Raw genomic sequence first — 26,400 nt, forward strand, 5'->3', positions numbered from 1 at the left:
CCTTACAATATCTTTTTCATTTTTTAATTTTTTTCATTTATTATTTATTCTTGTTTTCGTTAAAAAAATAAATTATACAAACACGTGTTAAGAACATTGATCAATAAAATAAGAGAGAAAACTGTTGTACGTAATTTTTTTAAAAATATAAAATGACTACAGATATGAAATATCTCTCTTGCCAAATGGATTGGCTCGTCCTATCACCATCCCTTAATAATTGGATAACATTATACATGTTTAAAAGAAGGTATAAAATGAGAGATATTCGTTGAGAAAAATTATAATAATTTATTTTTATGGAAAATGTTTTTTTTTTCACATTAAAAATATTAACCTAACTTTTTTTATGAAATTGAAGTTTGCCACAAAATAGGAAATAATCTCTTATTCACTTAAATTTTATGGCAGATATAGCTATGTTAAATATTTTAATAGTGTTTGCCTTATCACTCTGAGCAATTTTATGCTGCACCCGGTGTGCCGTTGATTTTCATGGATCTCAAATGATGAAACGTGAGACACATGAAATGTGAGATTAGGGATAGCAATGAGGCAGGGCGGGACGGGTTTGTTATCATTATCTCCGTCTTCGAATTTCATCCATACTTTCATATCCGCTCTGATCCCCAATTTTTCAGGTTTAGAGATTCCCTGAGTTTGAAACTACGGTGATCAAATCTTCCTCTCTGTCGTCATCTTCGTTTCAAAAATATTAATCGGGCAAGACGGGAGTGGGTACGGGGATTTTTCGAAGCAAAATTTATTATTATATATTATTACAGTATTAATATTAATAATAATATATAATAATATTATTAATATTTTTAAAAAATAATATTATTATATTATGAATACTAATAATATTAATATTTTTATTACTCATATTATTTTCGACGGGGTTCGAGGATGAGATGATATCCTCATACATTTCGGAGATTTTCAAAAATCTTCGAACTCCAAAAAATTAGAGATCTCCGTCTTTATTTCAGATTTTTCCCACGAGTCTCCAAACTCAGTAGGAAAAATTATCATTCCTATGTGATACGCTAGAAAATCAACCATTATCACTCCAACCAGGTGTGTGGAGATGTAAAACACCTGGTGGGGATATAATTTCCCTCTTTCTTGATGCAATATTTTTATATTGTCTTCTTCGTTTAATAATTTATATTTAAAATATTAATAAAAATAATGACCTTATCCTTGCATCAGTATTTTATAATTTTTATTTCACACCAAGTATTCCTAATACCATGTTTTTAATGTCCANTGTAAAATTGGAAAAAAAAAATTGATATCCTTCCTAAGTTGTTACTATCATGTCTTAACTTTAATAAAATAAGATAGATATTAACATCATGTCACATCAAGTGAAAAGTTATTGAGATTTTTTTCTCATTTCTAATTATCAGCATAATTAATCACGTAGAAACATATATATTGAAGGTTACCGTATGTGTTGCATAAACATATTATTTTATACAAAAAATTTAACGAGATTCGATTTTACGGATCAATTTAATGAGATAAATCTTCAATATCTGAATCATAAAAATATTATTTTTTATGTCAAAATTATTAATTTTCATAGTATGAAACTGATTGACTTGTCTTGAAAATAAAAATTCATTAGACTGTCTTATAAGATAACTACTCAATCTAAAATATATATGTCATTTGATTCCTTACTAAAATTGGTATGTTTGGAAATCTACGTTTCTGATTTTATAAAATTATATTTCCGAATTAAAAATCTATTTTTATATTTCCTTCTATATTGTCTTTATATTTTAAAGGCTTCAAAGTTCAAATAATTACTTATATTCATCAAAACCCAAAAATAGAATTAAAATTAATTTGATAATATCTATAAACATATATTCATGTAGTCTAACTACACAACGAAAATTATTTATTATAAAACCAAATATTGCGAAAATTATAATACAATTTATAAATTATTATTTCCCATCTCCGATCCCGGGATACGTAAAAATATACGTATTTCTTTAAATAAGTAAAAAAAGACATAAATTCATCCTTGTCCAAAAGATTCTCAGGATTATACTCGTAACTTGAGTTCCAACTTTATAGGATTTTTGCTCAAAGAAAAAGGAAAAATTTATAGGATTTTTAAGTTAGAAAAATTTTCTTGAGTTCAGAGAAGAACACGTTTCATCGAAGTGGATTGGATACCATAGGAACCTTCGTTTACTGCAAATTTGTTTTTTCAGTTCATAATAAAATAATCACACACAGACACGTAAATGGTGATTAGTGAGGTAATGAGAGATTATACTCCCGGTAAACTGTAGGATGGCAGGTTACCCGTTCCCGATCCATTTATTTTGGCTCATCCGTATAAGCTAGACGATAGCAAAAAAAGAGGGACCCGCCTTCCAAAATGTGCACACAATTGTGAATTTCCTCACCCACTGTCAGCCAAGATTATATATAAGCACACAACAGATGAAGGGCCTGTGTATCGGATGGGGGAGGGAGATAGAGAGGAGTTGAAGAATTAGAGTGAAAAAATTTAAAAAATAGAATTGGGTTATTCTTTTTGTGGATTATTTTGGCTGATGCTAGAATTGATAAGTTACAATTCTATGGATCTTGGGAGTTTCAGAGTTATTATCAGTGTCAGCTTCCACTATAGGCATTGTATTGCTTGCAGTTACTTTGCTTCGTCATCATCATCTTTGTCTGTGTCTTCCTCGTGTTTTGGACGTTACCGCTCAGCACCCGGAATGGTCTCTGTTAACCCCTCCTTTAAACCCTCATCTCCTAAGATTTCCAAAGCTTTTATCTCCACTGGTTTTTGACGAGGAGAAAGCTTGATTTTTTTTATTTTTATTGATTGCTTGCCCCTCTTTACTTCTTGTTTTGTTTCTTGCGGGATTTTTGCTGCTTTTTGGCGTTTTATAACAACAGTGTCGCCTTTTGAGCTTAATCTCAGCAACCGTTTTGTTTTGTTTTGTTTTTTCTTTTCTTGAGAAGCTGGGGCTTCTGAAGAGAAATTTCAAGAAAATCCGGTCTTGTGTGGACATCCTTTTTGCCATTGTTGGGAATTTTAAATATTGCTCCCTGTCCTAATTATTTAATGGGAAATTGAAGATTGATTGGTAACCAGCACATGATGATTACTGGTGGGATCGACTTATCTTCTGTTTCTATGCCGCCTTTGGGAACTTTTGGCAGGTAAAGTGACGATTTTGAGTTCAAGATTTAATGGGTTTTGATGAATTTCTTGTCAAATCACATGCAACTGATAGCTATGGCGTATTATTTATAGATTTCTTGAATGTGAGTTAACTTAGCATCATCAGGTATGCTTTTGATTGTATCCATGGATGTTGGAGTGCCTGTGGCAAAGGGAAATTGAACTATATGACTGCTAAAACAGCTAGAAATGCTGCAGTTAAAAAGATGAATCCAAGCCTTTCACCTCTGGCTTCTTGTACTATGGCCGTAGCAGCCGTATCGTGTAATTCGTCGAGGGCCAATTTATACAAGGAGGTTGAATTAGTTATCTTCTTTTGTTGAAACCAGAATGAAACTTAAATTTTTTATATCCTTATAAGTTTCTATGGTTGTGGAATTATGTGAAACCTTGATTCACATGTTTATGACATGTCAGATTCTTGAGGCTGCGAGAGTGAAATTTACTCGGGAGATATGTTTTCAGTCCAAGGACAAAGATATCTCACTTGCAAAGGTGATTCTTGCAATATTCTTCTGCTCAAGATTATTCATGCTCAATGATTGGAGTAATTGCTTCTACGAGCAATTGTGGAATGATTTACAAGTTTGAGAATTTCATGCATCGAATAGACAAATATTTTAGATTTTGTTTTTCCTCTCGGGCTTATGGCATTATAAATGCAAAAATAATATACTATTACCTAAAATTTGATGGATTTGCGTAAGAAATTTTTTTGTTTAGGGTCTTGTATTTAAAGGTTGGGTTTGCTGTTGTTAATCCTGTTCCTTCACTTGGAATTTGTTTCTTTAGGCTTTGCTTTATGTGGCTGTTGAAGATGAGACATTGTTGGCTTTTAACCGTGAAATTGACGCCCATTCAGTCCATAACGAAAGAAGAGAGATGCCATCACAATCTAACGTGCAATCATGGAACTGTGTGGAAGCTATGCCAATGGCCGGAAAGAATATGAATGAGTGGTTGACTGAGCTAGACGTGATATCAAGGGAAGTCGAAGCTGAGCTTGTGTCAAGAGATATAGGATGCGATTTAGTAGAAGTTTTGGACGCTGTGAACAAAGTTCTTTTCGAATTGAGAGGTTTCAAAAGGTCGCCTGTACTAGTAGATTCAAAGTGTTTGTACTTGCACACTGTATTAAGCTCTGGATGCGCCAGCGGTAAGGTTCCATCAGTATATGTTTGAAAATGCTATATTTCCTAGTTTATGTGAACTGTGTTACTTCTGATATGTTCATGGTTATAAGTCAAAAGATTTCCCCTGAAAATGTCAGTGTAATTTTGACAGCAATTTTGCTAAGTGTGATTTACATCGAAGTTTGCCGACGACTTAATCTGACCATTGTGGGATCTCGTGTTGGGGAAGATTTTTTGATATGGCCCCCAACCAGGAACCCTGAGGTATGTTAGTTTTACACTTATTTCGGTTGGCATGCAGTGGTTATCCCATGTAGTAGCTTGTGTTTAGTTACAATAATTGTGTGATGGAGCATTTGTTTTTTGCTAAAAGTTATAGCTAATTGTAACCATAATTAAATCTTTTAATCATACATAAACCCAAATGCCAAGTTTTGACGATTTGCCATGTATGCTACCCTATAATTTGGGGAAATTATTGCTATGTGACAGTATTTTTTTTTTTTTTTGTTTACAGGATCTGATAACTAAATCTTTTATATGTAGGAATTATTCAGGACAACCTCTGGACATAGCATGTTCGGGATTGTTAATGGAAAATGTGTTGACGACCCTCGATCTAAGGCCTCAGACATTAACAGCAACTCGCTTTTGGGGCTGGATATCGCAACAAATCGAGACATCATTGGCATTTCTTTGGCCAATTTGATCGTGAGTCTTTACTTTTTAGTTTATTTTGTTTTATGCTTGGATTTCTTGCATTACACTCAAGAAATGACTCCCAAATGTAGTATGCTTCTGTCCACCAGAATAAAGAAGTAAATATGTATTGCAGAGGCTTTACTGGAAGCGTGCTTCAAAAATGAATTATGGGTTGATGTTGACTTCTCCACTAAGACCGTTTCATAAATCTGAAGACAAGTTCAACAATGACAGGGGTTCGAGCGTGCCTTTGTTGCGGCCTCAGGAGTTGAGGTAGCGCGTCATTGTACCCTCTTCGTATCTTGATTATTATTGTCCTCTATTTGTTCTGATATTACAGGTGCCTATTTGTCTTATCCTACAGGTTGAGATGCATATATGGCAAGATTGGCCTGAGAATGACGAAATTGTGAATTCGGACTCATAAAATTCTCTCAAAATATTAAAATCTAACATATATGATTTTTTTAACATATTATATTGTAATTCTATAACCCTTTTCTTTGACTTAAGATTTTCAAAATGATTTGTCGTATCAGAATTGTTTCACTTGACATTTGCTCGTGGCTGGCGGAGGCGATGAAATTTTTGTTCTCTTTTCCATGTTTCTTAGTGTTGTACCTTTCCTTGAGTCAAGAAAATATGTCCTGTAATTTGTCCATTACCCTGCATTTATATGTTCTTCACTTTCTAGGCTTGCGATCATGGCTTCCGAGAGATTGCTTATACTTCAGCCGCATAATTGGGCTCTGAGACGTGACTTTGGCATGATGCTGTACTATAACAGGTATGAATGCGGAGCCTGTTATTTTTGGGCCATCTCCCCTGTGGTTGCGAGTATTTCCTCCGTTTCTACAAAACAAACTTTTACCCCTTACAGAGAATACGAGGAGGCAGTCCAAGAGCTTAGTATCTGCATGGCATTTGCACCGGAGGAAGAGGCTGAAATTTTAGAACGTTTTGTAGAGAAACTAAATCTGATGCAGCTTGAAACGTCTTGGAAGTCGTTGGGACAAAAAGGAGGTTGGCTTACAGTTCCTTGACTTGATCTGTAATATGCTGTTGTCTTACGTACGTCCAGTAGTTGCTCGCCTCGCCCTGTACGATGTTGCCTTGGATTAAACTTCTGCTGTAACCTTTGTTTCTTCTGAATAAAACACCAAGTTTGATTCCCATGGTTTTGGGACATCATATGCAAACAAAGTAGAAATGCCTCCTTATCCGTCATCATGAACTTAGAATATCATCTCTAAACGAAATCTCTCTCCGCGATGTGCCAGAAACCTAGGGACTTAATGGGGTTACTAATTGTACGTAGGATCTACATATTGATCGATGTTCTAGTTCCATTTGATGTAACCAAAACTCTCTGGTGTAGCATTGAGTATACTCGATATATGTAACCAAAACTTCACCGTTGTCTTGGTTCTTACCCATCTCTGTCGACGGATATAGTTATTTCCGACTTATCTAATGAATAATTTATTCATCCCTCTCTTTTCATTTATCTAAATGAATGTAAATTGTAATTGTGGATCAGAAAAGAAATGTAGAACATAAGAGTGTCCAAAAAAATCATTTACTTATCAAAATATTATAATTATTCTTGAAGAATCAGAATTGACATGAGATTATTTTTAGATTATAATTAAATTGGACATAAGCTGAACACAATTGAAGTTAAGCAACACCAAAAACTATTTTTTAAGTAAAAATGAAGAATCATTTGTTTTTTTTTTTTTTTAATTGAGAACACTTCCTAAAGTCAAGACGTTTCCATCTATACTATATTATTAAATTTGAGACACTTAAATTAACCAATTTTTGGTGTCATGGTCTGTTTTAATAATTATACATATTAATACAATGTTAAAATTATAATGTAAGTTATATGTAGTTCAGCAGATATAATGTAAGTTATATGTAGTTCAGCAGATAGAGTCTCTGTTTCTTAAGCATTAACTTAAAGCTATAGGTTCAATTCTTACTTAAAGTCATTTTTTTTATTCTTTTTTTCTATTTAATTTTTAATTTATATGTCAAAATTGCAGTATAGGTAATTCCTCACTATTTCTTATAATTATATTTTGATCTTCATTTAAATATAAATAAAATGAATTATAAAAATATTATACAAGCATAGAACGCTACGTCGATGTAATATTATAGATGGTTCGTCGGTTTGTGTTTGTTCGATGAAATCATATGTTGGCCCAGTAGGTTGTGTCGTCAGCAGGCTTAGCATTTGGGCTAAGTCAAAGTTGAAGCCCATTGGTAGCTGAATCGGAGAAATTGACGAAACGGCTTTCATAAGGCGCCCGCCACCACAACGAGTTGCGCCTCTTCTGCACACGCATTGTAGTTATGAATTGCTCCCCCGCCGGTAACCACCGTTTGTTCCTTCGTCCTCAACCTCTTCCGTCGCCCTACCCCGCCACCGCCGCCGCAACCATCCCTCTATATGATTCCCTTCTTGGTCATCACGGCTTGGCTAAACATTTTCTTCTTCATGACGAAACCCTTAAGCACAATAACTTTACTCCGTTGGTAAATGGTCGGCACTCCATCCCACATCTTCACCATCATGCCAATATCAGAGATCATGGAGGTGGGGCTGGCGTTGGTGCTGGCGGTGCCGGAGGTGGAGGTGGAGGTGGAGGTGGAGGGGATGATTGGAGTGACAATTTCTTTAACTTCAACCGGAACTCGTTATTTCTCTTGTCTTCTCAGTTCAAATTCACAAAAGAAGACGATCCAATGTGCTTAATTTTACCCAAAATGATTTCTTTTGTCCTAATTTCATTGTCCGCTTCAGCAAGCTACTTCATCCTTTCATCCTCTGCAGCACGTGCAAAGACAGATGATCTTTCGCGAAATGGTGAGGATATTGTTTGTGAAATCAGGGGTGGAAGGAGAGTTGAGCTGGTACCTGATTATGCCAAGGACGAGTTCATTGTACCGAGAAATTGGTGGCCTTGGTGTGGCGAAAAGTCGAAACCATCGATGACTCCTGCGGATATTTGGATGAAATGTAGGGACCTGGTTGCGACTTTGATGCTTCCAGAGGGGTTTCCGGAGAGTGTTACAAGTGACTATCTTGAATATTCTCTCTGGAGAGGAGTTCAGGGTATTGCAGCTCAAGTTAGCGGTGTGCTTGCTACTCAGGTAGTAGATTTTTCCGCCTTTGGTGTAATTTGCTGAAGTATGTCGAGTGTCCTTTAGAATTTTCAGATTGGTCACTGTTATGTTTAGGCCTTGCTTTTTGCAGTTGGATTAGGCAAAGGGGCTATTCCAACTGCAGCAGCTGTGAATTGGGTCCTGAAGGATGGAATTGGGTATGTTAGTAAAATTTTCTTGTCAAAATACGGGAGGCATTTTGATGTCAATCCGAAGGGTTGGAGGCTATTTGCTGATCTTTTAGAAAATGCTGCCTTTGGATTGGAAATCTTGACCCCGGCATTTCCTCATCTTTTTGTTCCAATTGGTGCGGCTGCAGGAGCTGGAAGGTCCGCCGCTGCATTGATCCAAGTGAGTTTCAAAATTTGAAAGTGCACAAAGATCACATCCATAGTGAGGTATCAAGTACATCATAATCAGCCAAGACTCTATTCTAATGATTCAAGGTCTTACCTCTATAAAAACAATGTTCTCTGAAACCTTGTCATGGTGTGAAATCATTATGTTTGAAACAGTACCATTTTCAATTCACTTAAGCCATATTTTCTTCAATGTTCGTATTAATGTGGGTTGTGTAAATCTATTTTACGTTTCCGTTACATCAATGAAACAATTGAGAAGCTAAATGGCTAAATCCCTTGTTATACGAGGGAAGTGTAAACTTATCAAAACAAGAACTGACATGCCATTATCATAAGTTTCTATATTTGATGAACACAACTAAGAGAAAAAAAATAGTAGCATTGCAACCATCTTAGTTAATGAGTGGGGAAAAGTTTTCTTGATTCTCTTGTTATATTATTATGTGTTATATTATTATCTTAGAATTGCAGGCAAACATATCATTTTTATTTCTTCTAAGGTAAATTAATTTGGAATTGTTTTTCATGTTGGACTATATGTGTGTACAGTGTCTTTCATGGATAATTTTAGATCTCTTTTGCAATAGTTTTCTTATCAGACAACTTTTACATATCACAGGCGTCCACGAGGAGTTGTTTCTATGCTGGCTTTGCTGCTCAGAGGAACTTTGCAGAGGTAACATCTTTCGTTATCCTGTCCAAATGCCAATCTTTTTCTTCATTTGAATTTTTTACTTGTTTTCATGATAAAACACTTCTCATATATACAGTAAATTAAATTCAAATATATGATTGCTGCATTTACCCTGTTTCTGGCAGAAGTTTCTCTTTGAAATTTACATCTCGAAGGATTCGCTTTTGGCAGGTGATTGCTAAAGGTGAAGCTCAAGGAATGGTGAGCAAATCTATAGGAATTCTGCTTGGCATAGCATTAGCTAACTGTGTTCAATCTTCGACTTCTCTCTCCCTTGCTTCCTTTGGTGTCATAACTTGGATCCACATGTTCTGCAATCTGAAATCATATCAATCCATACAGCTCAGGACTTTAAATCCATACCGTGCAAGTATTACCTCGTCCTTTTAAATTTCCTCCCTTTTTCCCTGTGCAAAATCATGATAAATTACATTAATATTTTTTACCTTCTCATGGCATGCTTTACTATCCTTTTGAAAAGTAAAATTTGACATGTCCCCATGATTCCAATAGGCTTAGTCTTCAGCCAGTATCTGCTAAGTGGCCTCGTCCCTTCTGTTAAAGAGGTCAATGATGAGGAGCCACTATTTCCAGCTTTTCCGCTCTTGAACATGAAGCCTGCATCTGAAGTAAGTTCTATCTCAAATTAATGCTCATGTGAATAGATCTGCAGAAATAATGTTTCTTTATAAACGTAAAGCTTCATGGCTTAGTTATCTCATAATCCACCTCATCTTTTTATTCAAAGGTGATAGAAATCGACTGACCATGTACCACTATTATCCTCAAAGTGTTTAGGAGTGTTTGATGTGTAGTTGAAAGTTAAAACCATTGAATTTTCAGATGCGGAAAAATTTGGGTCTGTAAAAAAGTTTTATGAAAATTTGTAAAGATTCTCTACTACAGCTGCATAATATCTGTTGTTTGTCGAATTGGCAGGTTTCCTAAATGTGAACACTTAAAAATGGTTGCTTGGTAGGATTTTGGCATGCGCTGACGATCAATTTGTTGTGTCCTGTCTTATCAGGAGCAAGATGAAGTATTGTCTACAGATGCAAACGATGCTGCTTTCCATATTGATCGGAGATTGCAGCTTGGTTCCAAACTCTCTGATGTCGTAAAAAGTAAAGAAGATGCTATCGCCCTAATCAATTTGTACAAGGATGAGGGTTATATTCTGACAGAACTCGAAGGAAGATATCGTGTAAGCCTCCCTGTTCTCAACGCCATTTATCTTTTTCTTAACGAGTTTGTTTAGTCTTTGTTGAATTCACATGTTCATCTCTGATTAATGCAACTGTCACATTGTTAGAAAGACCGCTAAAAAGTGGCTCAATAATAATAGTTTTATACATCAACATGCCATATTTCATGTAAGCCCGCAAGCTGGGAAATATTTGTCATGAATTAATATTCAAGGTACATCCGTTGATGATGGTTGGATATGGTGGCAACAGAGAGGCTAGACCAATTCAGTTAAATATAATTGGAATTGCACTCCAGGGTATTTTGACTATTGACTACCTTGATGTCATTTTAGAAACCATTTCTTTCAGAAGTTTGAGTTGACGAGAAATGACTCGATGGTAGTTTTAAATTTTAACAAAGGTGAAGTACGACATTACTGAAATAGCAGCGCCTAAGATATTTGTTTTCTGAACTTAAACAGGTGGTTCTCAAAGAAAGCTCATCCGCACAAGACATGCTAAGATCAATGTTTCAGGTCAGCTATCTGTATTGGCTGGAGCGAAACGCTGGAATCAAACCGAACACAACGATTCACGACTGCAGGCTTGGGGGGCGGCTTCAAATATCATTGGAATATGTACAAAATGAATTCAACCATGTCAAGAATGACAGTGAGGTCGCCGGTTGGATTGTCGATGGTCTCATTGCTAGGCCATTGACCAACCGGGTTCGTATTGGCAGCGAACCGGCATCTCTACCCGCTAAAAGATGAGCTCAACGTTTTTTCCCCTTTTTGTATAAATCAAATGTAGCAAATGGTGGTGAATGCCATCACTTACCGAATGTAATTGAGTGGGACAAGTCACGGGCATACATATAATTGCAAAGTGGTTTCTTATTTGTGGTTTTCTTTTTCAGTTGAACTGTGAAAGGATGAAATATAATGACAAGCTAACATGTATGTTTTAAGTTGGTTCAATTCGGACCAATGATTATATTGAGAAAAATAATGTAATAATATCACTTGTGAATTTGGGAGGTTTAAAATAGCAAAAGTTAGGCCACGAAACTTTCAAATCAAGTGGGAGATTTCCATTTTAAATCATGGGCCTACAAGATTTTGATCACAAATGAAAATTGGTTTAGAGTAATTTACTGGTAAGAAAGCTTGTAAAATTAGAAGGTTGCTATTTTTAGTACAAAGAAATTACTATTAATAATAATATAAATAATACAAGCTTTATTTAAAATAAGATAACTAAATCTGAGTCTACCTGGTGACTAAAATTTTTTTTGTTATAATTGTTGATTTCAACTATATATTTATATTTTTGCCATTAATATGTTAGTATGGAAACTTCTCATATATGATCTTATTGCTTGAGGAAATGGAACCAAGATATATATCTTTTCGAGTGGATAAGAATATATTGAAAATGACTTCTGTGGGGATATTTTTCATCATTATTAATTTTTATTTTTAACGAAATGAAGGAGTGGACCTAGAACGAGACCAGGCACAGATTTTTCATTTTATAAATTATTATATTTGTAGATAGAAAAAATAAGGGATATTCCACCGATGTTGGATGGATTTATGTCATTATAAATATCTAATAATGGTAAAAATATTTCCATGCAAACAGCCCTTTATCAAGTCAATTCAAAATGAGTATTTTTGTTAAAGCTTTTTATAAAGTAACGGAACTGATTCCACATTTTTAGGGATGAGAGGGGGGTTGTGGAGCCGGGTAGGTTTGCCATCTTTATTCTCATTTTCTCGTGGAATTCATCTTCATCTCCAAATTCGTTCCGATCCCCGTTTTTTTCATTGAAATCAAAATCGCAGAAATCAAATCTATCATCCACGTTTCAAGAATGTTAATAGGTTAAGACGAAATCTTCGAACCAAAACTTATATATATCTATTATTATAAATGATAATATTAATATCAGTATTAATAATAATAATAATAATATTTTATTATTATATTATTTTCAAGACAGGTTCAGTGATGATGATAGTAATTCCATATTTATCTGGAACTCGAAAAAATCGGAGATTCTCATCTATATTTCGGGTTTCCCCCGCAATGTCCCGAATCGGTGGGAGAAATTGTCATCCCTACATATTTTACGAAAACCCAAATGTTGAAGAGTTATATCTTTTCAAACATGTATATTTTGTTACACGATTTCACATATCTATATTCGTGAAATGAGTTAATCACATATAGATTTGTAATGAAAAATAATATTTTTAACATAAAAAATAATATTTTTTCATGAGTTGATTGAAAAATTTATCTCGTAAAATTGACTTATAAAAAGATATTATATAAGCTTTTATAATATGAATATAAATGTTGGTTAATACAAAAAATATCTGGGTATTAATATTTAAGTTATTTCATCTTCGTTTCTCATGGATCCATAGAAAACTATGGATTTTCTAAGTTCTTCAACTTTCCATCCTAAATTATCTACAAAGCCCAAAACATCCATCTCCATCGGTACGACACACAATTATCCTCGCATTTCATACGTCAGGATTGAAGAAAAGCCGCAGACCGCCACCGAAAGGCCACAGTCTCAGCTAGTCAAGAAACCAACCCCACAATTATTCACCACCTACACCGCCCCCCCGCCGCCGTCTCCAAAAAGACCAACAGATCCGCCATCACTCCCGGCCACTATCTTCAATGCAGCAGACAATTTCATCAACACCTTCATCGACCCTCCTCTCCGCTCCGCCGTCGATCCAAAATTCGTACTGTCCGACAACTTTGCTCCAGTGCACGAGCTTCCTCCAACACCATGCGACGTTGTAGAAGGCTCTCTCCCACTGTCTCTCGACGGCGCGTATATCCGCAACGGCCCAAATCCTCAGTTCCTCCCTCGCGGACCCTACCACCTCTTCGACGGTGATGGGATGCTCCACTCCATCAGAATCTCCGGAGGCAAAGCAACACTCTGCAGCCGTTACGTCAAGACGTACAAATACAAAGTAGAACGCGAGAAGGGATTCTCCGTCATCCCTAACGTCTTCTCCGGCTTCAATGGCCTTTCCGCCTCGGCGGCACGTGGCGCGCTCGCCGTTGCCCGTATACTCGCGGGTCAGTTCAATCCCACCGAAGGCACCGGCTTAGCAAACACAAGCTTGGCTTTAATTAGTGGAAATCTCTACGCCTTAGGTGAGTCCGATCTCCCCTACTCAGTGAAAATAGACTCCGGTGGAGAAATTCACACACTCGGCCGCCATGATTTTGACCGAAAGCTCTTCATGAGCATGACAGCCCACCCCAAAATCGACCCCCAAACAGGCGAAACCTTCGCTTTCCGGTACGGCCCCATGCCTCCATTTTTAAGCTTCTTCAGAATCAACTGCAGTGGAGAAAAACAACCCGACGTTCCCATTTTCTCCATGACCAGCCCATCTCTCCTCCACGACTTCGCCATCACAAATAAATATGCTATATTCAACGAAATACAAATCGGGATGAACCCAATTGAGATGATATCCGGCGGTTCTCCGGTAGGTGCAAATCCAGGAAAAGTTCCGCGACTTGGCGTTATCCCAAGATACGCCACCGATGAATCGCAGATGCAGTGGTTTGAGGTCCCAGGGTTTAACACGATTCATGCCATTAACGCATGGGATGAAGTTGAGGGGAACACGATCGTACTGCTGGCGCCGAATATTTTGTCGGTGGAGCATACATTAGAAAGGATGGATCTGATACACGCGTCGGTCGAGATGGTCAGAATTGATCTCACGACAGGGTTCGTGTCGAGATTCCCTGTGGCTACGAGGAATCTGGATTTCTGTGTGATTAATCCTGCTTTTGTGGGCAAGAAGAATAAGTACGTATGCTTTAACCTTGAATTTAAGATTATTTAGATTTTACTAATTATATCTTTATTTTTTAAGAAAAAGTAATATTTTAATTTTGTTTGAACATTTAGAGACGGTTAAAACTTTAAACATAGAATATTATATCTGAAATTTTATTTTTCTTAATATATAAGTCGGTATGGTTCGATATTCTAGTGTTCTAGGCGTAGAGGAACCACAAGAATATATCCGAACTTGGTTGTTACATTAATTTTTACTTTTTGATTATTTTGCTCCAATATATGACGACAGAGTAACAATTTATGATCTCACGTTCGCATTTGTCAACATATCGATAATATTTTTCGGTGTCACATCATATTTTTAGATGACATATTAGTAATTGGAGCAAAATAGTCGGAATTAAAAGTTAATTTATCAAAAACAAATTTGAAAATTTAGTGGATCAAAACCAAAATTAAATAAAATAATTGACAAAAAAAAAATCCCGTAAAATCAAAGCATTTTTATACAAAAATATTTACTGAATTGTAGCAACGATAAAGTTATCTAGATAAAGAATTTTGTGATAAATTAGTGTCAAAGCTTGATTATTGTACTTAGAAATCAGGGTGATTTAATTAGGTTGAATAAATTTGACTCAAAATGAAAATAAATTTTGTAGGTATGTATATGGGGCAATAGGGGATCCAATGCCTAAAATATCAGGGGTTGTGAAACTTGATGTTTCAGTTTCCGACGGTGACCGCCGTGACTGCACGGTGGCAAGCCGGTTGTTCGGACCAGGTTGCTTCGGTGGAGAACCCTTCTTTGTGGCTCGGGAGCCTAATAATCCGAATGCCGACGAAGATGATGGATACTTGGTGACTTATCTACACAACGAGAATAACGGGGAATCAAGGTTTTTAGTCATGGATGCAAAGTCACCGGAACTTGACATTGTTGCGGCGGTGAGGCTACCGGGCCGGGTTCCTTATGGCTTCCACGGCCTCTTTGTTAGAGAGAATGATCTGATCAAACTATGAAACCGATGAGTCAGAAATTTCATAGTGTGTTAAATAGCATATCGGATTATGTTTTAAACAATACATAACAATATACTAAATTTCAGAAATAATGGAAATTTGTAGATAATTTGTATCCTTAAATGACCTCTTATTCTTTCTTATAAGAGGCAATCACATTGTAATAACTGTATGATTAAAAAATTATGTTGATGACCTCAACTGATGATAGAAGCAGAAGTGTTTTCTTGTCCTTCAAAGTTCAAAAAACAACTCATATAATCCATTGACACTTTATGAACAAATGAAAATCAGTGAAGTAGTTGTTTCTGGAAGTTCAAATGCTAATATCCTTCAGCGTCTTCCTTTATTCTATTTTCATAAGTTAAAGACTTTGATATTTACAGTTTCTGTTAACACTCATTTCAGAATGATTTCAACAATGCCAATTGAAACTCGTAATATCGACTTCTTTAAAACTTTATACAGATTTCTGAACATATTGACTCTTTCTGTCAGTTACAATAACTCACTCAAATGATAAAATGAATACGAGGATAATATGAGTATGAATAAGAATAATGTGATCTTTGAAAAAAATCTGATAAAACTTTAAGTGTGTGTGCTTCAAGATATATTCAACAAAGTTTTGAGTCAATAGAAGACGATAGATCGTAGACGTGTCGAGAGAGTTTGCTAAATCCCGATATGGCCTATTTATAGGTGAAAACCAACGTTCAAATTTTAACTTCTATAAATAACTCGTACTGATGCCATAATTGAAATCATATAAGATGTCACATGTCTTCTTTTACGTTCCAAAATTAGTAAGTAACAATAAATGCTTATAACACGGACTGTCAAAGTGTCAAACGGTCATAATAATAATATTATGACAAATAAGATTGAATCAAATTACGGTTAAACCAAAATTATCAGTAGAATGATTTAATTTAAAATTTGAAATCAAATAAATCAATTTATATTGATTTGTTTACAAATTAAACTTTTTTTGGGGAATTTTTTTTAAAAATAAAACCTTTTATTTTAATAAATATTTTAAATTAAATATACAAAATTGAAGGTTATTAAGAAAGTTGGTTTACTTTATTTAAACGTCACTGATACTTTCAATAATTTGAGACTTTTTATCCGAGATTCGAATCCAACTCGAGCCTAAAGCTTCGAGTCAAAAGGGAACCTTAAACCACAAAAAGATTGTTAGAGGGGCCAGTGAATGTGTTTTGGCATAGTTCCTCCAACTTTCAAGTGAGAACCGTGAATAAGTAAAGAGATGAGTTAGGACGTCTCGCAAAATGAAAATAATAAATTTCAAATGAAATGAGTAAGCCTCGTATTTATAGGAAGAAAAGTAAGAGACCACGCATATTTAGTAAAGACCATGTGCATGTAACTCACATGCTTCTCTACAAAGGGTTCACACTACTAGGGCAAGCGCAGGGGTGAGCTCGCCCCTAGGGCGAGGCTCAGGTTAAGGTCGAGGCCTCCATGGATGAGCTCCTCACCCATGCTACTCCTCCGCTTCTCACCTCATCGGCTCTTTCCTAACTCCTTTCCCGCCACACCTCCTAACTCGTCTCATTACTTGTCACACCTATCTCATTTCCACATCTTTCATATCTCATAGATCATCTTTTATCTTTGTCATCTTCTTTAGCTACAATTGTTACAACCAACTTCAACTACTTCATTAACCTTCCACACGCTAACTCCTAAAGACACCTCTTAGATCATCTTCACATTAGTCATCTCCCTTAGCTACAATTAACACAACTCCAACTTGCCTCGTCTCCACCACCTATTCTCATGGGCTGAGCACACCTTAGAGATGGACCCAAACCACCTAAAATTGACACAACTCCAACTTTTTTTGTCGTATATTGTATAGTTTATTTTTAGTAAAACTATGCATGGTATCTAATAAAAAGATCTCACATTGTATATTGTAAATTCTATAATTTACCATTAACCTTTTGTGCATCTATAATATTTCTTTAAATAAAAATTACATTCATAGTCATTTAACTTACACATTGTTTTATTTTTTTATTATGTTATCATCAATAATTCAAGGTTTTAGTCCACAAATTTGAAATAAACAGATGTTTATAATATACAATAAAAAGATTTTTACAAATTAAGACAAAAATTAATTAAACTTTATGATTTTTCAAAAAACAATTATCGCTTTCACTCGATAGCCAATTTTTAGTTAAGGAAGATTGAAGGGTACGCGTGGATAGGAAGGTTGAGGCTATGTTCTACCGGATAAAAAAATCAGATGCAGCATAGCCTCATCCGGATTTCTTATAAAATTTGTTGTCTACCTGTTTGCCAAGAAAAATATCTTAAACTTGTGAGTTATTCGTCATAGTTGTTCATATTATAAATACCAATAATCTTGAATATTCATATTAATTTGTGAGTAGGTCTCTTATAAGACGGTCTCACGAATCTTTATCTGTGAGACGTGTCAACCGTTCCGATATTCAGAAGAAAAGTAATACTCTTAGCCTAAAAAGTAATATTTTTTCATGGATGANTATTAATCATATAATAGAGTACGACGCATAACAAAAAAAATACAACTTACGCCAAAAAAGGGTAACTTAAATAAACACTACTTTAGTCGCAACCTTCGATTTTTCAAAAGATCAAATCTATCAATTATGTAATCTATATCAATGTCATGAGCAATCTCTCTCTCAATATACAAAACCATTGCATTGTTTAAATATTCATGCTCCATTTTGTTGCGAAGTGGTGTCTTGAGAAGTTTCATCCCTGAAAATGCTCGCTCAGTTGTAGCAGTGGAAACTGGAAGAGTCAAGACCAAACGAATCAGTCTATCAATAATGAAATAAATCCTCGACTTCTTTGTTTCAACTAGTAGTCGGCATAATTTAGGAAGAGAATCAACATCTTTAAACCTCGGATTCTCAAACACATCAAGCTTGTAATGATCCAATTGAGTCTTCAAATGTNTGGTATCAGAGCAATCGCGCCAACTATGGTGATCGGAGCTTCAATTTTAGATTCTTTGCATTAGTCTCCTGCCTCGGGTACTCTCAAATCTCTGTATCAATTTTTTTTTCTACATATCACATGGCTCCTGGAAATTTACCAGAACTTTCTCAAGGAAATGGTCAGTCCGCCATTGATGATCCGATGAGCCCATATTTTTTGCATCACTCAGATAATCCGAGTCTCACATTGGTATCTCAATCACTAACCGGAGACAATTACGCATCCTGGAGCAGAGCGATGAGAATTGCACTTTCTGTCAAAAACAAGTTGGGTTTTATAGACGGAACAATTGGAAGACCATCAGAGGCTGATGTAAATTTACTTAGTTTCTGGACTCGAAACAATAACATCGTGATCTCCTGGATATTAAACTCTGTGTCCAAGGATATTTCCGCGAGTATTCTTTTCTCAGAATCTGCAGCTAGCATATGGGACGATCTCAAAGAACGATTTCAACAGAGTGACGGGCCAAGGATTTTTCAATTACGACGTGATCTTGTGAACTTACGTCAAGGACAATCATCTGTAAGTGTCTATTTCACAAAGCTTAAAGCTCTTTGGGAAGAATTGAACAATTTTCGTCCAATGTGTAGCTGTGGTAGGTGTAGCTGTGAAGGTGTAAAGAAGCTGGACAATCATATTCAAATGGAATATGTCACGACTTTTCTTATGGGACTTAGTGATTCCTTTGCACAAATTCGAAGCCAAGTTCTTTTGCTTGATCCACTTCCTCCCATAAATCGGGTTTTCTCATTGGTTGTTCAAGAAGAAAGAAACAGAGTAATCGGTGCACAAGTCACAACTCCCATTTCCACAGGAGATATGGCATTTGCGTTAAAGAATGAACAATCGCATAAAATGGCTCAAGGTCGAGGTTCAACAAGATTTCATAAGGAAAGGCCTTTCTGTACCAAGTGCAACGTTCATGGCCATACAGTGGAAACTTGTTATAAGATTCATGGATATCCTCCAGGCTTTAAACTTCGAGGAAACACCACAAATAGGTACACGACAGCAAGTGCAAATCAAATCACTGGAACACATACATCCACAGATCATGCTAGCACCAGTGATGATTTATCTAAGCATTTAATCCAAGGTTTCAACAAAGAGCAGTTGCAACAATTGAGGGTAATGCTTGATCAACATATTACATCACATGACAAGCATAATACTTCTATCCATGTCTCAGAGAGTGCTCACATCATAGGTACTTGCTTATCTACATGTGCTCTTAATAGTTTGTGTTCTCCCTCGTGTTGGATTATCGACTCTGGAGCATCCAGACATATTTGTTCATTTGAGTCATTGTTTAGCTCCCTTCAACCAGTCACGGGTTCCACGGTTACCCTACCTAATCACACAATTATTGAAGTTAAGTTTTGTGGCAGTGTCAAGATTGGTGAATCATTGATTCTGGAAGATGTCATGTTTATACCGAGTTTCAAATTTAATCTGCTATCTGTCAGCTCTCTTATTGTCACCACTAAATCAATGATCAGTTTCTACCATGATTCGTTTATCATCCAGGAGGTGATAACGAGGAAGATGATTGGCAAGGGTAGGAAAGTCGAAGGACTCTATGTTTTGAATACAAGCTCGGCCTCTCAAAATACTTTCATCAATCAGATTTCAGTAGAGACATGGCACAGTCGTCTTGGACATCCATCTGGTATAGTCATGAATACCTTAAGAGATCAGTTATATTGTAATAATGTCAACTTAGATAAGTGTAAATCTTGTCCAATTTGTCCACTAGCTAAGCAAAGAAGACTCGCATTTGTATCTCACCATAACATGTCTGATTCTTCTTTTGATCTTGTACACTGTGATATATGGGGACCATACAATGTTGCAACGCGAAATAATCAACGTTATTTCCTCACTATGGTAGATGATTGTACTCGGTTCACGTGGGTATTTTTACTTCAGCACAAATCGGATGCTTGTGGACTTGTTTCTCGATTTTACAGTATGATTAAGACTCAATTCCTTAAGAAAATCAAAGCCTTCCGCACAGATAATGCAAAAGAACTTGCTTTCAAAGATCTGTGCATGGACAAAGGCATCATACATCAGCTATCTTGTGTCCAAACCCCACAACAGAATTCAGTAGTTGAAAGGAAACACCAACATCTTCTCAATGTGGCTAGAGCTCTATTTTTCCAGTCGCATGTGGCTGCTGAATTTTGGGGTGATTGTATATTGACAGCAACATACTTGATCAATCGAATACCATCTCCTACGACTCACCACAAGTCTCCTTATGAGCTACTTTATCACCGAGTTTTTGATTATCCCTCTTTGAGAACATTTGGATGTCTCGCCTTTGCGTCCACTTTAGCTGCCAATCGAGACAAACTTTCACCAAGAGCTCGTGCATGTGTTTTCTTAGGGTATCCTGCAAACATCAAAGGTTACAAACTACTGGATATACATACTAAAGAGATCTTTATTTCTAGGGATGTCATGTTTCATGAAACCACATTTCCATTCCTATCAATCACTCCCAATCTCAGTGTAGATTCATTTCCCAGTGTGGTTCTCCCTTTGATATTGGATACATCAAGGCCTGACACTTTCATTCCAACATCGGCTGATGCGCCACACTCACTGGAACCAATCACAACACCTTCAACATTGGTCCAAGCTCCTACTCCACCAGCTCATAATCCACCAGCTCCTGTGTCTCATCGAACATCATCCAGAAATATACAACCTCCATCATATCTTTGTGATTATCATTGCAATCTGATGCACTCAGACACTTCGTTGCCTTCTAAGTCATCATATCCCTTAAGCTCCTACATCTCATATGCTTCTCTATCGAATTCATATCGAAATCTGACACTCAATGTGTCATCACATTTTGAACCTCAATTTTATCATCAAGCCAAAAACCTTCCTCAATGGCAGGCAGCCATGAAAGATGAACTTGATGCCATGGAGGCTAATCACACGTGATCAGTAGTCCCTCTACCACCAGGAAAGCAAGCCATTGGTTGCCGCTGGGTTTACAAGATTAAATATGCATCTAATGGCTCGGTTGATCGACATAAGGCTCGACTTGTGGCCAAAGGATATACTCAACAAGAGGGAATTGATTTCTTTGAAACCTTTTCTCCCGTGGCCAAATTAGCTACTGTCAAAGTGTTGTTGGCTCTTGCTGCAAGTCAAAAATGGATCCTTGCACAATTAGACGTGAACAACGCATTTCTTAATGGAGACTTGTTGGAGGAAGTATATATGGACCTACCACTTGGCTACGTTGTTCACGGTTCACCTATTGCTCCATCATCGAAACTTGTATGCAAGCTTCACAAGTCGATTTATGGGCTTCGACAAGCATCTCGGCAGTGGTACACAAAATTTTCCCACGCCCTCATTCAATCTGGATTTATTCAATCACAATCTGATCACACGCTATTTACTAAAGGCACGGGATCTTCTTTCATTGCCCTATTGGTGTATGTTGATGACATTATCATTACAGGACCATCATCTGATATTATTCAATCCTTAAAAACATACCTTCAGGGACAATTTAAGCTCAAAGACTTGGGATCGCTTAAGTATTTTCTTGGCCTCGAAATAGCAAGATCCCAACACGGTATTTGCCTCTCACAATGTCAATACACTCTTAAGTTGGTAGAAGATACTGGTTTCTTAGCCAGTAAACCAACTTCAACACCAATGGAACCACGTATTCGCTTAAACAACATTGACGGAGAGGCCCTGGTAGACATTTCCCAATACAGGCGTATCATTGGACGCCTTCTCTATCTCACATTGTCTCGCCCAGACATCATGTTTGCCGTGCACAAACTCAGTCAGTTCGTATCTAAGCCACGAACATGTCACATGCAGGCTGTACATCATCTTCTACGATACATCAAATCCACACCGGGTCAAGGCATATATTTCTCTGCTTCGTCATCCACTCACTTGCGTGCCTTTTCTGATGCTGATTGGGCATCTTGTCCAGACACAAGAAAATCTGTTACAGGCTTCTGCATCTTCCTTGGTGATGCATTGGTTGCCTGGAAAGCCAAGAAGCAAGCCACGATTTCCAGATCATCTACTGAAGCTGAATACCGAGCCTTGGCAAGCACTACTAGTGAAATTCTTTGGATCATTCAATTACTTAGAGACTTTCACATCCATCCATCTTCACCAGCAACCTTATTTTGTGATAGTCGATCGGCCATACACATTGCGCATAATCCCGTGTTCCATGAAAGAACAAAGCACATAGAGATTGATTGTCATTTCATTCGAGGAAAGATTCTCGATGGATCCATTAAGCTGCTACCCATTCGTTCGGAATCACAACTAGCAGACATGTTCACAAAACCATTGTCTTCACCTACTTTGTCTCACCTACTTTCCAAGATGTCTATCAAAAACATTTATAGTACATCTTGAGAGGGGGTATTGGATATACATAGTTGTTAGTCTATTGTTAATTAGTTAATTGAGTAGTTAGTTGATATAGTTAGCTTGATAGTAGTTGGATGAAAGTTAGAAGTTAGTATATGATCACGCCACTGTAGAACTCCTTCATTCAGTTTTTCAGTTTTCTATTTTTCAATAAACGAGAACTCTTCGTCCTCATCACAAAGCGGCTCTCACGTAATAGACATTGTAGAAAATAAATTAAAATCTTACTGAAAAATAATTTTAATTATTATTCTTTATATCGTTATCTTGAAATAGTATAATATTTAGATTTAATATTGATACTTTCAAAGCATCACAGACTTTATTTTTATGTTAATATTCCTGAAGCAGCACGACTTTACAAATTTTTATTTTATGTTGATGTTCTTGAAAAACACAACACGAATTCATATTGATAATCTAGCCAAATCTATAACAAAATTTAAGATTTAAAATCAGATATTCTCGAAGAACATTGATTCAAGATAAAAGACCTATTATTATTGCAGATAGTTTGATAAATATTGATATAAGATGGAAGACTTGTCACATTCATGAAAAATATCAATACAAGGTCTAGAATTTGTGGATATTAATATTAATATTACTCTAAATTTAAGATTCCTCAATATTTATAATGAATATTAATATAAGATCAAAGATTGTGCCATATTTTTCCCCATCAAGGATTATCTATCTTTTTATCATGGAATTTTTCAGCTGTCTCGTTTGTCTTGCTTTAGTATGTATTGAGTTTTATGGTGAAGGTTTTTATACTAAGAAATCACGTACTCTGATTGGAATGAAGAAATAATCGATTTCCTCGTTTTTTTTCTGGTATATGTCCAGTCCATTCATTGCCATAGCTCGAAGTTTTCTAGCTGCTGCATTGAAATCCCGAACTCTAGCCCTGTTTACGCGAATTGGTTCTTCTGCTTATTTGGTTGATTATAGGCTTTGGTTTCTATATTTTTGTGATGATTGTGATTGTTTCTGTTATGGGTTGAATATTTTTTTTGGATTACTCTTTGTCCCCCGATTGCTTTTTTCCTCTGTCTCCATATGGGAAATAGTGAGCTATTGTCCGGCAGATTTAGCTCAAACTGCAGTAGCCCATTTGTAAAAACCAAGCATTGCTTACTGTCGTGTTGATTTTAGTTTTTTGTAATGCAGTGTGATGAAGAGATGGGACAGACTTTGTTAGATATAAGTCTGAGCATGTGAACTTGCAGAAACTTCTAATTTTCAGCAAAAAATTAGTGTGCAAGCTCCCTTTGTTAGCGGGTTCCCTTACTAGCTTTAATAAATCAGGCAAGTCTACATATACATGATTTCACTACTTTGCAGTATTATGGTATTTCAAGTTCACCTCTTCAAAATCGGAAGCAATGGCACCATCGATCTTGCTCAGGGGTGAGTCATCTAATTTTTAAAATATGGCCACTCTCTCCAGTGTTATTTGCTTTTATTTTATATTCTCCATTCCTTTTCTTTCTTCATACGTTGTGGTCAAGGCAAGTAGGAAGTCAGTTTGACAACTTTAATATTGTGGTTTTAGGAAAGTAGAAGGAAAATTTGCTTAACTCAAAGGCTTCCGCGACATGCAATGCTCGCTGTCCATGTTACTTTATGCAGTGTGCATTGTGCGCTATCGTTGTTCTTTTCTGTGGCGTGCAGCGTGCGCTGTCGATGTTACTTACTGCGGCGTGCACGGCGTGCTTTCGATAACCTATGACTTTCCACAATTTTTAATTGTGCAGCGTGCAATGCGCGCTGTGAAAAACAGATTTGCGCGTGAAAAATATTTTTGTTGTAGTGTTATTACTTACTGCGGCATGCACGGCGCGTTGTCGATAATATTTGACTTTCAACAACTTTTAATTGCGCAACGTGCAATGCGCGCTGTGAAAAACGGATTTCCGCGCTGCGAAAAATTATTTTTGTTGTAGCGTTTTCCCGATCTCTTGCTTTATAGTATAATAATTAAATAAGTATGTAAAAGGAGAATTAAGAAATTAAAACAAAGGAAGGAAACAGTCGAGTTGAATAAGACATTATTCTCACAAAATTTATCAATGAGACGATTTTATAAGAGTTTGTGGCCATCTAGAGGCATGCAGTTTCATTTGATGCATCTATTCTAAACAATTACGATAACAAATCCAAAAAATAAATTTAAAAAACTATCTTTCTTGCTTCTTAATATTTCTTTTTATTGAACTTGTGATTCTTGCTCTATTGAAATTCAAAGAAGCGTAAACTTTGAATTTATGTGATGAAATGATTTGTATCTTAGAAGTTTAATTCTTTGAGAACATTTACACAAGTTATGGGAGGAACTAATATCTTTAAAGAAATTTGATGCGCCTAACATATACGAATTTCATTACCCACATGATCATAAATATACACAACATTTTTATGGTTGGATTTGTACTTTATATGTGTGTGTGTGAGTTACAAGATATGTATTTTGATGATTTTGAGTTCTTTAATGCAAGTAATATGAAGAATCATCACTAATTAGATGTAACATTTATATTATAACGACGAAACCCAATGATCAATCTTGGTGAGATTATGTCAAAATATTAATTTTTACTCTAAATATGAATATGATTGATTTGTCTCCAATATATAAATCGTGTAACGTTCTCACATTAGACTTGCTCGTTTAAATTAAACGAATTCGCTTGAAACTCGTTTTGATTATTTTTTTAAAAATCGAGAACCAACTACATCAAAATTAATGGTATGAAATTTATTTTTCATATAGATATTTTCGTTTGATTCACAAAAATATATGTAGTGGGAAAACTGGGGATAGGATGGGGGTGGGGGTGACTAAATCATTAAAAATCCAATAACCCGGTGTTTGGTGGCCTGGAATTAAAAAATAGGATGGGGGTGGGGGTGACTAAATCATTAAAAATCCAATAATGTGATTAATTACTATTAATTTGGTTGCAATTTTTAAGGTCACCCTCACGCACAAATATCCCATGGAACCCGTAAGGCACCCTTTGCGGTAGCCTAACAGCAGCAACTATCTCGAGAGTAGGAGATTTTGCATCCATTACAATAAATTTGGATTCTAGTGTAATTTCGTTATGTACAAAAGTAACTAGATATCCATCGTCTTCTTCTGTTTCCGGATCATTTGGTACAAAAATCGCTTCGCCGCCATAGCATTTGGGCCCGTATAGTCGGCTAGCCACCGTGCAATCGTCGGAATCTGCTGTAGAAAGTGATGAGTCAATTTTTACCACACCTGATATCTTTGGCATCGGAGCACCTAAAGCAGCATAAATGTACCTGCAGAGAAATATTTAATCAACAGGAAGATTTAGATCAAGTTAGGCTGTAAACGAATCGAATCGAATCGAATCGAATTTTAAGAAATTTTCAGTATTCGAGCTCGAGCTCGAATCCAAATAAACATATTCGAAGCTCGATTCGAAACTCGAACTTTTATTATTTTCGATTCGAACTGAGGCTCGAGTTCGAATTCGATTCGAACTTTTCAAATACTAAATCGAATAATTCGAATCACTATATATATATATATAT

The 26,400-nt window shown here is 36.1% G+C and overlaps 4 protein-coding genes across 5 annotated transcripts in view; 3 read left to right on the forward strand and 1 right to left on the reverse strand.

The window, feature by feature from the left end:
- The first annotated feature begins 2,361 nt into the window (after window positions 1-2,361).
- Window positions 2,362-6,429, forward strand: LOC140980923 (uncharacterized). 2 transcript variants are annotated; one of them, XM_073447040.1, is made up of 9 exons: window positions 2,364-3,204; window positions 3,333-3,522; window positions 3,644-3,721; window positions 4,019-4,382; window positions 4,511-4,623; window positions 4,906-5,070; window positions 5,195-5,334; window positions 5,756-5,848; window positions 5,942-6,429. In XM_073447040.1, exons 1-9 carry the CDS (start codon window positions 3,140-3,142, stop codon window positions 6,102-6,104), a joined length of 1,371 nt encoding a protein of 456 aa, XP_073303141.1. In that variant the 5' UTR covers window positions 2,364-3,139; the 3' UTR covers window positions 6,105-6,429. The 2 variants fall into 2 exon arrangements, with proteins under 2 accessions (XP_073303142.1, XP_073303141.1); XM_073447041.1 differs by lacking the exon at window positions 5,942-6,429 and having other exon boundaries at window positions 2,362-3,204; window positions 5,426-5,845.
- A 934-nt stretch (window positions 6,430-7,363) lies between these two features.
- Window positions 7,364-11,380, forward strand: LOC140980090 (protein root UVB sensitive 1, chloroplastic). The gene is made up of 7 exons (XM_073445763.1): window positions 7,364-8,226; window positions 8,314-8,589; window positions 9,220-9,276; window positions 9,466-9,664; window positions 9,808-9,923; window positions 10,322-10,498; window positions 10,964-11,380. Exons 1-7 carry the CDS (start codon window positions 7,426-7,428, stop codon window positions 11,252-11,254), a joined length of 1,917 nt encoding a protein of 638 aa, XP_073301864.1. The 5' UTR covers window positions 7,364-7,425; the 3' UTR covers window positions 11,255-11,380.
- A 1,512-nt stretch (window positions 11,381-12,892) lies between these two features.
- On the forward strand, window positions 12,893-15,486 carry LOC140980091 (probable carotenoid cleavage dioxygenase 4, chloroplastic). Its single transcript, XM_073445764.1, has 2 exons — window positions 12,893-14,346; window positions 15,003-15,486. Exons 1-2 carry the CDS (start codon window positions 12,926-12,928, stop codon window positions 15,361-15,363), a joined length of 1,782 nt encoding a protein of 593 aa, XP_073301865.1. The 5' UTR covers window positions 12,893-12,925; the 3' UTR covers window positions 15,364-15,486.
- Window positions 15,487-25,677: 10,191 nt separating this feature from the next.
- LOC140981209 (probable carotenoid cleavage dioxygenase 4, chloroplastic) overlaps window positions 25,678-26,400 on the reverse strand; it is a 5,457-nt gene continuing 4,734 nt past the window's right edge. The window contains exon 2 of the mRNA XM_073447537.1: window positions 25,678-26,145. Within this exon, the coding sequence (XP_073303638.1) occupies window positions 25,776-26,145 (370 nt within the window). The 3' untranslated portion in view covers window positions 25,678-25,775. The remainder of the gene's footprint in view (window positions 26,146-26,400) is intronic.

The sequence above is a fragment of the Primulina huaijiensis genome, chromosome 7, assembly GCF_012295235.1.
Source record: "Primulina huaijiensis isolate GDHJ02 chromosome 7, ASM1229523v2, whole genome shotgun sequence".
NCBI lineage: Eukaryota > Viridiplantae > Streptophyta > Magnoliopsida > Lamiales > Gesneriaceae > Primulina > Primulina huaijiensis.